Source organism: Mycotypha africana, assembly GCF_025528875.1.
Source record: "Mycotypha africana strain NRRL 2978 chromosome Unknown BDF20scaffold_2, whole genome shotgun sequence".
Lineage (NCBI taxonomy): Eukaryota > Fungi > Mucoromycota > Mucoromycetes > Mucorales > Mycotyphaceae > Mycotypha > Mycotypha africana.
Window position 1 is genome coordinate 1,938,584 of NW_026515726.1, and position 14,141 is coordinate 1,952,724.

General features: G+C 36.9%; 4 protein-coding genes across 4 annotated transcripts; 1 reads left to right on the forward strand and 3 right to left on the reverse strand.

Moving 5' to 3' along the window:
• Positions 1–266: 266 nt before the first annotated feature.
• BDF20DRAFT_815225 (uncharacterized protein) lies at positions 267–1,325 on the forward strand (the record flags this gene model as incomplete). The annotated part of the gene is made up of 1 exon (XM_053077060.1): positions 267–1,325. One exon carries the CDS (start codon positions 267–269, stop codon positions 1,323–1,325), a length of 1,059 nt encoding a protein of 352 aa, XP_052939343.1.
• Positions 1,326–2,063: 738 nt separating this feature from the next.
• On the reverse strand, positions 2,064–3,767 carry BDF20DRAFT_853130 (uncharacterized protein). The gene is made up of 3 exons (XM_053080121.1): positions 2,923–3,767; positions 2,753–2,808; positions 2,064–2,654 (listed from the first exon to the last, which is right to left on the reverse strand). Exons 1-3 carry the CDS (start codon positions 3,567–3,569, stop codon positions 2,407–2,409), a joined length of 951 nt encoding a protein of 316 aa, XP_052939344.1. The 5' UTR covers positions 3,570–3,767; the 3' UTR covers positions 2,064–2,406.
• Positions 3,768–6,220: 2,453 nt separating this feature from the next.
• BDF20DRAFT_832865 (uncharacterized protein) lies at positions 6,221–9,962 on the reverse strand (the record flags this gene model as incomplete). Its single annotated transcript, XM_053078581.1, has 7 exons — positions 6,221–6,762; positions 6,922–7,019; positions 7,099–7,184; positions 7,246–8,566; positions 8,671–8,686; positions 8,776–9,010; positions 9,108–9,962. The coding sequence occupies 7 exons, from the start codon at positions 9,960–9,962 to the stop codon at positions 6,221–6,223; spliced, it is 3,153 nt and encodes a 1,050-aa protein (XP_052939345.1).
• Positions 9,963–11,983: 2,021 nt separating this feature from the next.
• Positions 11,984–12,973, reverse strand: BDF20DRAFT_814167 (Per1-like protein; the record flags this gene model as incomplete). Its single annotated transcript, XM_053076949.1, has 1 exon — positions 11,984–12,973. The coding sequence occupies one exon, from the start codon at positions 12,971–12,973 to the stop codon at positions 11,984–11,986; it is 990 nt and encodes a 329-aa protein (XP_052939346.1).
• Positions 12,974–14,141: the final 1,168 nt, after the last annotated feature.

Here is a 14,141-nt window from a genome sequence, read left to right on the forward strand (position 1 = left end):
AATAGCAAGCAGATTGCAATTGTACATGATAAAACAAAAAGAATTTTTATCTAATTATCGTGTCTAGCAATGCTGTTAAAGTAACTTGATGAAAGCCTGGAAAATAACAAAAACTCTTATGAACTTTGCTTTTCTAAATTTATTCGACAAAATTAATCGAAGAAAATTCGAATCCATTATAGCAGATTTCAATTTCAGATAATTTTGATAGTTCACAAAAAACAGACAGCAGTAAAACCTTCTTTTTTCACAATCCACTATTTATCATGCTCACCTTACCTAAAGAGCAAACTGTATATCGTGTCACGAAGCGTGAAGGTTTTGAGTTTATTATACCCGCACAAGAAACATTAGAGGCCGAAAAACTCGGTGATAGTCAAATTCTCATCAAAATCAAAGCGGTTTCTCTCAACTACCGTGATATTGTCATTGCTGATGGTCGCTACCCTTTTCCCTGCAAAGAAAATGTTGTCCCTTGCTCTGATGCCGTTGCAGAAGTTCTTAAAGTTGGAGATGACGTGATTGATATAGCGGTAGGCGATCGTGTTATCACCAACTTTGATATGCATCTTCTTTCGGGGGTGATGAAGAATCAAGACTACTGTCTAGGCGGCGGTGTCGATGGTACATTAATGCAATACAAAATCCTTCCCAGTCATAGCGTTACCAAATTACCCAAGGATTTTCCTCTTTCGGACGAAGAAGCTGCTTGTTTGACGTGTGCCGGTGTCACGGCATGGAACGTGCTCTATGGTTCTGCGGATCGATTTGTTGCAGGTCAAACGGTCCTTATGTTGGGTACAGGTGGTGTTTCAACGATCGCATTGGCGTTGGCGAATGCAGCAGGGGCTCGTACCATTATTACCTCCTCGTCTGATGAAAAATTAAACTATGTCAAAGAGAAATACGGTGCTGATTATACGGTCAACTATCGTAAAAATCCCAATTGGGAGAAAGAAGTGCTAAAGATCACTCACGGCGAAGGCGTTGATTTTGTGGTTGAGGTAGGTGGAAAAGGTACTATTACCAAATCCTTGACATGTCTGAAGCCTGGTGGACATATTGGTTGCATTGGTGTTTTGAGCAGTTCAGATGGTAACGTGCCTAATATCCTTCCCATGATCATGGGTAAGGGTGCACATGTGAGAGGTATTCTCGTTGGTAACAAACAGCTTTCAGAAGAGCTTGTTCGTTTTGTACATGCAAAGAAGATTCATATGCCCGTTGAAAAAGTGTTTGGGTTCACTGAAGAGGAAGTTCGCGCTGCCTATAAGCATGCTGCTTCCCAAACTCAAGTGGGCAAAACTGTCATTAAAGTAGAATAAAGAAAAACCATACTTTCCTCCCTGTAGTGTGGGTGGATGTGATTGGATGCTTGATCTTGCTGCGTTGTATTTTGAATTGGCTTTACGCTCATATTATACTGGACACTCGTTTTAGTAACGTGCTGGTTGCCTCAAAAGTTGTTATTGTACCGACTTGCTCAAAATGGTACAGGCATCTGATAGGAACCAATAGAACCTTCGCATGAATGTAATGGCGTCACAAACCATTACACTTCTGCATGATGCATGCGGGAAGTATCCGTCTGATCTAAACAGGCTATAATTATTCTATCCTTCTTGAAGAAGTAAGCGTTGCCAATTTTCCCGCCTTTTTTATGCTCATCTCCGTATGTATAGGTACTATTTTTAAAAATGAACTCAATCATTGTGCACAAAGGCTTCATACGCCGAGAGGTCAGGTTCAATTTTAGCGAGGAAAAATGATGCTCGATGATTACGTTTCAAGAGGCTACAAGGATAGAGTTTGATTTTTTGATAAACTTGGAATTACCCTTCCTAATATAGGATACCTGATGAACGTATGCGTGTTTTTTAACTATTTACAACATGTTGAGTACGGTTTGACTTGGTACGACTTTATAGCAACAGATATCACCAGGCTTCCACTGACGGATCAAAGACAAACCTTGACTTATTCATGTGATAAATGTCAACCTGAGGTACAACAAGATGAATACAGTAAAAAAAAAAAAAAAAAAAAAAAAAAAAAAAAAAAAAACGGCAAGGAGCACACAGACAATTCAGGGGCGATCAAGATGAAAGAATACTATATTTCCTTATTTAGGTCCTGTTTTATTTTCTTTCAAGAACCATTTTTTCTTGGCTGCAGCTAGTTTGCTTAGTTGCCTGCTGAGCCATTCTCTTCATTGTAATCCCATATACGGTTCGAAAGCGTACTTTATTTAATTTAATTATAGATGGTAAAATATGAGAAAAATGAAGGGGCATGAAATGATGAAGAGTATAAATGCATACACGATATGATAACACAGAAATGGACGATGGAAAGTAGTAAATAGTACACGTGAATTTAAACAGAAGAAATAGGAATAGCGTGAATTTATAAGTCGTTGTTGTTGTTGCTGCTGCTGTTGCTGATATTGTACGAATTAAAAGCAGCTACTTCATACTCTAATTGTTGTAGTCTAGCTTTACATTGAGCCAATTGACTGTTAAGCATATGTATGTAAGTAACAGATCCTTTGAGTATGGTTCCTTTGCTTATTTTTCCTTGACATAGATTTTCAGGTAACAGTTCACCGAGATATTTAATATTATCGTTAATATTGTTACGCCGTCTTCGTTCAACTATATGAGATATTATCGGTAATAAAGAAGGCATAAATCAATAACCCAGCCTATTATCTTTGTAGCGAATGCAAACTATGTTTATTGCCGTATTTTACTAGCATTATGTGATTCTTTTCTTTGCCTTTTTCTCTCTGGGCCTTTATGTTGCTGCCTAATAAGATACGTAAGGATAGAAAGAAGAATTGGTTTGTTACGAACCTTATTTGAGAGCAAAAGGAAATATTGAAAACTTAAAATTTCAGTCTGATGCACTCTATAGCGTTACCTTCTGGAGCTATTATTATCATTTTCTGCTTTTTTAGCACTAAGACTACTACTGCTTCTATCGTCCTCTTCGTCAAAAAGCTCTTCCTCCTCTTCTTCCGTTTTAATTGGTTGTTGATTTGGTATATATAAGTTTGTATTATGTGTCGTTGTTATGGTTACGGCATTAGTAGGGGCATTGGATGCTGTTGTCCCAAAATAATAGTCCGTTGTTATTGGATACTGTAGTTGCTGTTGCTGAGGAGATAATATTACGTCTTCCCTTTTAAATGAAGGATAGTAGAAATGCTGTTGATCTGGGGAGGCATTATAATTATATAAAGGGGAAGGCTGTTGTTGCTCAAAACCTGAATCATTATTGGAAATAGTTGAAGGGCTTGGTTGCATTAAACTGGTATAGTTACTTGGTTGTGTGTAGTAATTATACTCGTTAAACATCGTAGTGTTGGTAGTTAGGGCCCTGTTTAAGTGTTGTTGTTGTTGCTGATGTTTTCCCCACGCCAATATATCAGATGAAGTGGGATAATGGTTACTGTAACCTTCCTGATACGATTCCGGCGGTGGAGAGTAACAATGCTGTGGTTCGTTGAATGTATTGAAAGGCAAAGCAGTATTGGTGGTAGCAGTATTAAATGTTGAACTTTCCATGCTACAAATAACAAGAAGTAAGATTGTATTTACGCTTTGAAGAAAAAAGATCAAGTATGCAAGAAGTCTAAAGACAAGAATTAGATGAAAAAAAAAGGACGGGAAAACACAAGTTTAAATATTGAGTCTGTTTCTACAAATAAGATAAAAAAATAAAATAAAATGCATTTATGGGACACTACATTAACGTTAAGCACCAAATCTACCCCTTAAAAATTGAAATTTTGACCGATTTTTTTGTCTTTTTGATGTTTCATCATTGAAAGAGGGCTTGACATGAAATGCCGCAGTGTTTACTTAATTTAGGAATTGGAAGAAGCCTTTGTTTCATTTATACAATGCATTCATTTATACGTCGGTCCTAGTCGATAAAATAGTGGGGGAAACAAAGATCTTCCGATACTGTTCTTTGCTTAGTAAGTTGAATATCCTCTTAGAAATATACATGAGGCGCGCTTAAAAGATCTTTTACGTTATCCATGAACACTGCTATTAAAAGTAGGGTTGCTGCTAGTGTAATCTGATTAGAAAGCATAAACCGTTTTTTTCCAATAAATTAATTCTTTATGTAAGATAAAATGTAACTGAATGCATGTCGCATTACAAAGCCTTAAAGCTGCTTGCTAACATTGGGCATAGGCATGGCTGCTGTTGTGGCTTCTTCTCTGCATTTTCTTTGTAATTCACTACTGCTGCTATTTCCAGCATGTCCACTTCCTACAGCTGCCTCTTTTCTAATTATACATCCAATATCAGATATAAATTTGTTACTTTTGCGATATCTCTTCTGAATGATGGTTGAAATGGAATATAGTTTAATCTCTACAATCTCAAAAATCAAGAGTTCAGACAGTAACTATTGTTTTCGGGCAGTTACTTAGCATTGGCTACACTTTTTAATCATCTGGACTCTTGCTAATCAAACCAGATAAATCGGTAATTTGGTTTCTCAAATACATATCGCATTGTTAAATGTTACAGCAGGCTTCTTTTTTTTATTTTTTGTAACCCTCGTTTCTGCATCAATCTTAAGTCTAACTATGAATTGTTGGTTTTTGAATACTTGTGATCACAATATTTAACAAATTTTTTCAATCATTCTAAAGTGTTCTTCTACACAAATGTTTCAAGTGTATTTAGGCTTCCTGTCGCTTTTTGTATAGAGCATTACTACTCGTTATGAAAACAAATTGTTCATATACTGGCCTACTGAGTAAGATAGAATTTCAAGACGTTCATGATTTTCTTAAGTTTGAATGATTCGAGGTTTACGACTACCAACCTCAATAGAGTCAGTCTTGTCTCTCTATGATTGAACCAATTGAATACCTAGTTGATTCATTCTTTCCTCTTTTCTCAAAGACTAAAAAACCGACTGTGATAATTGTAAGTAGGCCTTTTTGCCCTTCAGCAACATAATATTTATCACTGGTACTCAATCACAACCTCTCGGATCTATGAGATCAATAGTCAATACGCGTTTGGTACTTTTGCGGCCCTATTTACTGCTTAGTCAAGTTCGTTCAGCTCAAAGAATTGGGTCGAGGTGTCGTTCAGCTCAAACAATTGAGTCGAAGTCTGCGTTACGGGCAGTGATGGACGTGAGGTAGCGGCTTGCCGAAGCAAAGGAACATCAATTGCTCGATGATAATGCGAATTAAACTGATACCTTAAGCATGCAATTATAATTGAAGCACTGATATGCTCTATTGAGTAATTTCTTCTTTTGACAGCGAAGAAAAGTATCACCCTGGCAAAAGTATTCTTCGAAAGAGAAAGGACTAATATATTCATAGCTTTAATTCACAGCCAATAAGATAGCACCTCTCGTATAGAACCCTGTTAGTACTTATCTTGTAAAAATAACTATCATAGTCCTTGTAACGTAATAGTATTTGCGTGTAGGAAGATGTTGGTTACTTTGATCTAACAACGATGTTCTTAGGCCAAATGCAACGATGCAGAACGATCCTCAAAAACAGATGTGACATACGTAGCACACTGATTCAATTGATTACAGGCAATATCTTTTTTTGTGACCTATTCAAAGTCTTCATCAAAGAATTGTTATCAGTTCTTGACATTTCAGAATTTTACTTTTCGACGATTTTCTTAGACCTTTGGCAAGTTCATTTCGTGATAGAATGTAAAGTATCAAGTAGCATTAGCGTCGACAAATTGAAATTCATTACAGTTAATTGCACTAAGAATGTCAGCTTGCAGCTATTTCATAATCAAGAATAGATTATGAGCGGGAAAAAAGCAGGATATGAGAATAGTGGTTGCAGATTGTCGAATTTTGTGCGCTTGAAACCAACTTGGGATATGTATTACAACAATGCTAACCAAGTATTTCATGATGCAATAATAAATAAGAGCAATCTGTGCCAGTGATGCCAACAGAAGAATTAAAATCGGACTTGTCGCTTGATTCTAGCAGGTTTATTATACACAACAATCAACGCTTATAAATTACATAAAAAAAGGAAGAAAAGGCTTTCACAGAAAGCACAATGGTTAAATAAAAGGTACATATTGAAGAAATAGATAATTATCATGGAATAAACAAGAAGTGAACCTGCTTTTCAAAAAGTGGTATTGCCATGGTTTTTTTTTTTTTTCTTTTTTTTTTTTTTTTTTTTTTTTTTTTTTTACATGGTTGCAGCAAACATCATAGCAGAAGCTGCTCCTGCTGCTGCTCCTGAGTCATTACCTCCACTTTGAGCATTACCAGAATGGCCAGGGTTGGCGCCGATGGGAGCGTTTTTGAACGAATTATTCACGTCGTCTTCTTGATGACGGAAGGGTCTTCTTCTTTGCATCATACCATCCAATCCGTAGCTTGATTTTTCGCCTTGATTGTAGGAATCTGCTGGCGCGTCATTCGCAGGATTGCCTTCTTCAACGTAGGGTTGTGGAGGAAGAACATAGCTAATTTCCAAACGCTCACATTCTTCCTTCAGTTCCATCATGAAATTATTATGTCGTAACCAACGTCCACCTGCATCCTGCCAATTTTGTGTATGTTCGAAATAAAAGGACATGTTGATCAAATTCTGATTTTTGAAGGAAACAACGTTACAGGATGCTGAATTAGGCGTATAATGTTTGGGAAATTGATTGCACCATTCTGTCATATGGTCAATGATCTTGCGTATTTTCCAGGAGGGTGTCGAAAATCCAATTTGTAATTCTACGATTTATATAAATATCAAATTGAAAAGAGAAAAGAATATAAAGATTCCGTGTAAGTAAGTTCAAGAATCGCTCTATTTTGTACATACATCAATCCATCATGCTACTATCTCATCGGATCGTCATCGATTATCTATATTTTGTAGCCAATCATTACCTATTGTTTCTCCTGTTCTGCCTGACCTTCTGACGTTGATAATATATTGAGTGGATAAGACAGAATTTTTAGCATACACAATCGTACCGTCCCATTTACTATAACATCATAATGAAAGCAAGTAATGCATTAGTCAATGTGGTACTTCCTGCATGTTTCAGCTTTTTGCATGCTTACAGGAACGTGGTAACCAATAATCCAACGTTATGTACGATCCAGTTTTCAGTTCCAATCAACACTCTGTCACCAGCATCAAATGGATGCTATAATTTTGGAAAAAAAAAAAAAAGTAAATTGAGTGAGTGGTTTTTCGCCTCCATTTACTGTGCCAACATATTTGATCGATTTTACAGTGACAAAAACAAAAATGATAGCTTCGAAAGCATCTTTAGCTGATGTACCAAATATAAAGCTTGCTGCTACAAATGCACTCCATAAAGGCATCAAATCTGTTCCAACGTTGACACCAAAAGCTGCGCAAACAATGATGACCCATACCACAGTAAAGATGACCATCAAGATAATATCCAATTTACCCGTTGCTTGAGACAAGTCGCGCATAGACCGTGTCAGGTTTTTACGCTCACGATATATTCTTATACAGCCTGATCTTAATTCGCGTTTTGTGATATTACCATTACCATCAAGATCAAATAAGCCGAAAGCGTAGGCAGCTTCTTTTGTGGTCCGGAAAAAGGGGTACATATCAGCCTCCACTATGATATCACGTGTTGCTGTGTTTTCAGGGCCCAATAAATTGTTATAAATTCGTTTAGCAACGTATTTGGCTTGTTGAGTTGAGGGGCTTGTATGACCTCGGTTGATGTGATTGTTGATATTGTAACCGTTATTGACAAACTTTTGATAACCTCCTTTCAAGAGTTTGCCTGGAATGGCAGCTGTGCTACTAAGACCTGCTCCAGCATTACTTAAAAAGCCCCTTTGTGGATGATCATCCTGGCTCTGTCTTGACAGAAAACCTGTGCTATCTCTGGACAAAGGAGGAGGAGAAGCATAACCTTCATCAATCGTACCCGGAGAAGCTGGTGTGCTTGGCTGACTTCCGCTGCCACTTCGTCGTTTCATTTTTTTCGCTAGCTTATTGATTAGGCCTCCTTTTCCGTGGGGTAGTTCCGGATTACTTGCATCTGTTTTATTGATTACATCATCTTGCTCGTGTGGTCGTTGTTGCTGTTGCTGTTGCACAGAATTCCCATTGTTCATGCTGATTAAACGGTCTTCCAAAGGTGGAATAGCGATCAAAGTATCCATATTTCTCGTTGGGAACTTAACAGTGGCATTACCATCCAAATATTGTTGATCTGAAGGTGTCATTATGGATTTGCTGCTAGGTTTAGCATTCTTAGCGTTAGATGTATTATTGTTGGAAGGTTTGTAGGATGGCGGGTGATGACTGGCAGTAAAATAGCCATTGTTGGGGTTATTGCTCTCATCCAAAGAGTAGGATCGTTGAGGCGTACTTGGTTTAGATTCGGTACCATTGTTATTGTTATTGGCGTTTTTATTTTTACGGCGGATACGTTTCAGAAGAAATTCTTGCGGGTTTTTTTTTTTCATCTTTTTCAATCTGTCCAAAACGCGAAGCGCTTTATCATTTTCCTTGATTCTGTCGCCATACGCTTTTCTATAGTGAAGCACGGAAAAAAAAAAAATACGGTTAGTTCCTGGCTTTTCATGACCTATGCAAAGCTATTTTAGTCGATGTTTTTATATCGAAATAAACTTTACTTGTGGAAGGATGTAACTACAATGAAACAAAGTTTGTATTAGTACAACATGTTCATTTTAAAGATCTTCCTGGGCAGCAGCAAGCTTGTTTTATTTGTGCATTACCTATTAGTTGCAGAATAAACTTTTCCACAAACAGAAATAACGCCATAAAGAACAAACATTCCCATATGCTTTGAAAAATAGCAACATAGGCTGGTGGAGATTCATAAACATTACCTTCCTCAGGTGTTGATCTGAGGAGAGGAAGCTCGAGGTTGCTTTTGATCACAGCCCATGAGCCCCAACACCAGGCACTTATAAGTAACAACTTGATGTAGACCCGTAATGCCATATAATACTTTTCATGTTGAAAAAGGAGAGAGAATCAGTAAAACATTCTACACGACAGAATCAGTTTATAGTTCGCACAAAATTTTGAATTGTCAAAGACTTACTGATAATCTCATTCGAAGCACTTCAATAGATTGTGATCTAAATAGTCCCACTGCTTTCTTGATTGCCCAAGGAACCAGTTCTACAAAAATCTGCGAAAGTAAACCAATCCACCATAAGAAAGCCAACCATGTAAACCACAATTGTAAACTATAAGATGCCGCACTGACTACTTTCTTATGGTAAGTAATGTAAATTGCAACATCTACAGCAATTATCGCCAATCCGAAAAAGATAATAAATGACCACGCAATGTAAGAAGAATTTTCATTCAAACAAATAAGGACGCCTGACTTGGTGAGAGCACCCTTTTTCTTTTTATTGCCCTCATCATCTTCATCTTCGTCTCCTTTGCTTTTATTGCGGGTATCTTCGTCATCATCATCATCATGACCTCCCCAATCAAATTCTTCAGTTAAAGTTTTACCGTCAATGTCAACACTGGCAGGTAGGATAAGGGCGGGACCAGCGAGAGCTTCAAGAGGGATACTGGGCGGTAATATACCGTCATCCATGAGGAGACGGTCTTCATGATAGTCTTCATCATCAGTACTGGCAATAGACATGGCTGAAGAATGTTGTGGTAGTGGTTGGTCATTAGGAGTATCGTTATCATTGTCGTTATTGTTAAGAAGAATGGATGGCCTTTTTTCTTTCACTGCTTCTGCTTGATTCGTTCCTGATTTTTCCAGTTGATCTGCCGCTACTTCCTCATATTCGTCCTGTAGCCGTTTTTCATCCACTATTGAAGGCTGACTACTATTCTGATCAGTTTGATTTTGTGCTTTGCTGTTGATGTCGCCTATGCTGGTACTCATATTCTCATTGTTGATATTCGTTGTTTGAGATTGATTCATGATTTATGCAATATTGCTATAGAGATTGCTTTATTATAGCCTTATCTATCTGATTCGTGCTAATTTTGTTCCTGCAAAGATAGATGATTCGCTTAAATGTTGGTTCAAGTGAAGAAGAACAGGTAGAATATTACTGAGAGAAAAAGAGAAGTCGAGTAACGTATGAGATACACAAGTTATGAGAAAAGGACTATTTTATATATGGTAGTCATCAATTATTGAATACCGTTGCAGTAAAATAAAAGAAAGTTATGAAGCTTGTTTTGAATAAGGATAATAATAGTAAAACTTTAGCTCGCTTTTCGGGGATTGAGTTGTAAGATAGTGTCGTTTACAGGATCCCATTCGAAGCAAAAGAAAAAGATGAAACAACTGGGATATAGAGTATTTTTTTTAAATCGGTTACACTTTTACAACGTACCACTTGACGCTTTCTGACAATCTTTCCCCTCAAAAAAAACAACGATTAGAAGTTAAAAAGGGTGGCCCGTCTCGCGACGGGTTATTAATAAGGCAACGCTAAGAAAAATTTTTTTATGAAATCCAGGTTTTTCCCTGATTTTCAGCGGCCATTGAAACCGATTTAGCTAACCTGAAAATCCCGCCTTTGACGAATAATTTTGCAGAGTTGGACATGTGCTACAGTATTGTATTAAGACATGCAATGTTAGGTATCTTTGAATCAATAAAATGAATGCTTAGATTTCCCACCTCTCGTTACGAACGATGTATCCATCTGTTTGTGCTCGGTATTGCTGTGTGCGGTGTGGTAAATTATGTCATTAGTAGCTAGAATTTGATCTCCTGAGACTATAGGCTGATGGTGAGTGTATGTCTGGGTATATATCTATATATATATATGACGGGTATATAGAATCATAATCCGCAGCTTAAATGATTTGGGAATTGCTAAAATTCCGTGATGATGAACCACACACCTCTAAATAGCTAAATGCTCATGTTCAGCATGTTTAAAACACCAAAAATGCATATCAGAGCAAAAACGAGTCGAACGAAGAACGACCATTCGCATTTCATCAGCGCTTCTATGCAACACGAGTCAGGTAGTTTTTAACCTTCTTAATTACATCCATAACGTTGACTCCAAACATTTAGGGCAGCTCCACAGCTAAAAACATTGTCGTAAGGCACTACAATTTTACTAAGGCTCATAGCTTTTTTTTTCTTTTGATTTTTTTACTATTATTTCTCTTTTTTTGTAATTAAGTAGAACGAATTCTACGGCTCTCCAGTCATTTATTAACTTGTGAATAAATTAATATTTATATGAATAATAATGTTTTATTTTGAATATATTTATCTACATGGTGCATAAAACAACTTCTCTGTTAATATTATGCGATAAATGATTGATATGGCTTAAATGAGCGAAGATTCATCTATATACCTGTCATACCATTCTGTCAGTTGACTTGTGATTTGCAGAAGTTTCTTAATCAAAAAATGTCAGTCTCTGATGATGAGCAATATTGTATACCCATTTTAAAACAAAAGATGCTTCTCTAACACTTATCTCAAGAATTATCCTTCAATATATACTGAGAAAACGACTGTTGACTCATTGAACAACGATAGCTTATCAAGCGATTAAGAGCACAATGATAGCCCCATAGTTAACATACTGCTCATACGAATGATAGCGACGTTTGACCATCAGTTTCTATTTTGTAACGTATGTTTGATTGATGAGGTACCTTTTGAGTATGAATTTGACTTCAATATTTTTTATTCTATGAAAATTCACTCCATGTACCATGGAGTCAACAAAATGGCTATATAACAGCCAAGAGAGCAGTTTTAAAGTGTCAAAATTTGTCATTTGCAAGATATCTAATTCCTTTACTTGGTAGTAAACTTTATACAAATGAATATGGTGGTTCAGATACAGTTGGATTGAGATCGACATTATTGATTTCTATAAGTTGTTTTGGTATCATCATGACGAGGTTTGTCCGCTAATATTGATAACTTTGCACTCATCATTAAGCAACAGTTAGGTGTTAAGATAATCTTCTTTTCTTGCTTATGTCCACCTTCGATAAAGAGTCCAATTCTGCGTCTTTTAACAAAAATTTATAGAATAAAGGTGCTAACGGGATAGTAGAGGCGTGCCATAAAGAATGTGCGTCTAAGACGCCTTTGTACGGTGGAAAATCAAAGACTTCTAAGCACATAGCGCAGCTGACCAGTACGACAGATAAACCTGCCATCCAAGCAAATGGTCTTTGTTCCTTCTTCCCCCATCGCGTGTATTGTAAAATAGACCAATTCAACCATAGAGTTGTTTGTAAAGATCCCACTGCTATACAGGCCTTCATGTTATACCCATAATCAAACCTTGATCGCGATGACAGATAAGTAACGTGAGCTATATAGAGAACCGCACAAACAGCTGTCCATCCTGATATCAACATTGTTGCTCTTTTTCGTCGCTGCAAACCAAAGATTCGAATGACAGCAACACACAACCCATAAAAAATGTACAATCCTGCGCTAAAGTAATCCATCTTCTCCGTGAAAGGGGTATCTCTGGTATGGAACACAGTACTCCAAAGCCAAGCATTCATGCCGATGATAGAAGTAATCAAATAGTAAGTTTTCAAAGGTTGGTAAAGCTCATTAACTTGTCGTCTAATAATTTGGAAATAACGCAAATGCATGAGTCCGTTTAAAATAGAGAAAAGAACTGAAGCTGGCTCCTGAATACCATATAGGCGATAGAAAGGCCATTTACCGTGGTACTGGTAAATATTTGTGTTTTCTTGAATAGCTCGTTGCGTTATTTGATGCATACAATGGTAGCCACAATTTTGCTGAACATTCCAGCGTAATAGACGTAGATAAAAAGGGAGTTCCGAAATGTCAGTTCGAGAAGCGCAATCGGCAACACAGTGTCTGTATACATATTGTTGATCGCCATAAGACGCGGCACAAATTGTAACAATACTGAACAACAGCAGCAGTACTAGTTTGAGCGAAGGTGCATTCATTTTATAGCATTGAAATTGAAAGATTGGAGGATCTTTTACTAACAATGTGCTTTTTCAAAAACAGTACACCCGCGCCAAAACAATTGATTAATCTTGATCGCGGCAGAATGCTGTAAAGAAATTGAATAGGCACTATAGTGTTCCGCCAATAAGAAATCTGGAATTTCAGTACATATTCCATGATGAGCTGCTCAAAACCATCTCAGTTACACAGTGCAAATGATGCTCGCCTACTGAAGCCGAAAGAAAAAAATAAAAAAATAGAATACATTTATCCAAAATAGTAGGAAAACATATACAAATTTCCTTACAAATTGTTAATGTAAACTTAACCTAGTCTTCAAGATGAGTAATATTGAATGTTTAAGTTGAAAGGACCAAGGAATCTCGATTACCTAGGTACCACTGTAGCATTTATATTTGCATTGCAAACAACACAGAAACACTAACGAGCATAGTCAAGGCAAGCTTGAAAGGTGTCATTCCGTTAGTAGAGTTATTTCTTCTAATCATAAATATTAAGCCGAAAAAGTTTCCTGATCCTGCCCTCTCATACGACAACTTCTATCAATGGCTTGTTTTTTACCCTTCGACATCAGGGCAAAGAGGAGTAATTCATAGGATAGGAGTATTTTAAACAACGAAAAGAATATAGTTTTTGCTCTTGGACGCTTTTTCCGTATCATTAAAATCAATGAACCTCAAGTGCTCCGCTTACTATGAAGTACATTTTTTAAAGCTGTAGGCCCGATAGAACCCTTCTTGAATCATTTACTGTAGAGTTTGCACAACCTGTTTAAAAAGTTAGCAACAACAATACAACGAATAACTTAAAAGTTGGAGGGATTCTACAAAGTGTATTTACTCTTAGGAGCCTTAAGAGTTTTTTGCTAGTAAGGCTGCTGCAGTTCATGACGTTTTGAAAATTATGAGAAAAATATTGTTCGCACTTGCACCTAATAATCACAAAGATATCAATAGTTGAGTCAAAGCAATTTAAAAAGGAAAAACTTGCTTGCTGGAAGGACTATGTTAATCGCCAAGGATTCCAAATTGATGTCGACCGTTTTATTACACACACCGCAAATAGAGTTGATTTAATAAGTGAAGAGGTCTATCTATTTCAAACTCTAAGTGTTGCAATTCATAAAGCAAGAAATCAATGTCA

Excerpts from the sequence above, each read along its gene's own strand:
- BDF20DRAFT_853130 (XM_053080121.1), bottom strand. The coding sequence starts at position 3,569 with ATGGAAAGTTCAACATTTAATACTGCTACCACCAATACTGCTTTGCCT. Across the intron at positions 2,809-2,922 it reads GATAATAATAGCTCCAGAAG|GCAGCAACATAAAGGCCCAG; the intron begins GTAACGCTATAG and ends GTATCTTATTAG. Across the intron at positions 2,655-2,752 it reads AAAAGAATCACATAATGCTA|TTGAACGAAGACGGCGTAAC; the intron begins GTAAAATACGGC and ends TATCTCATATAG.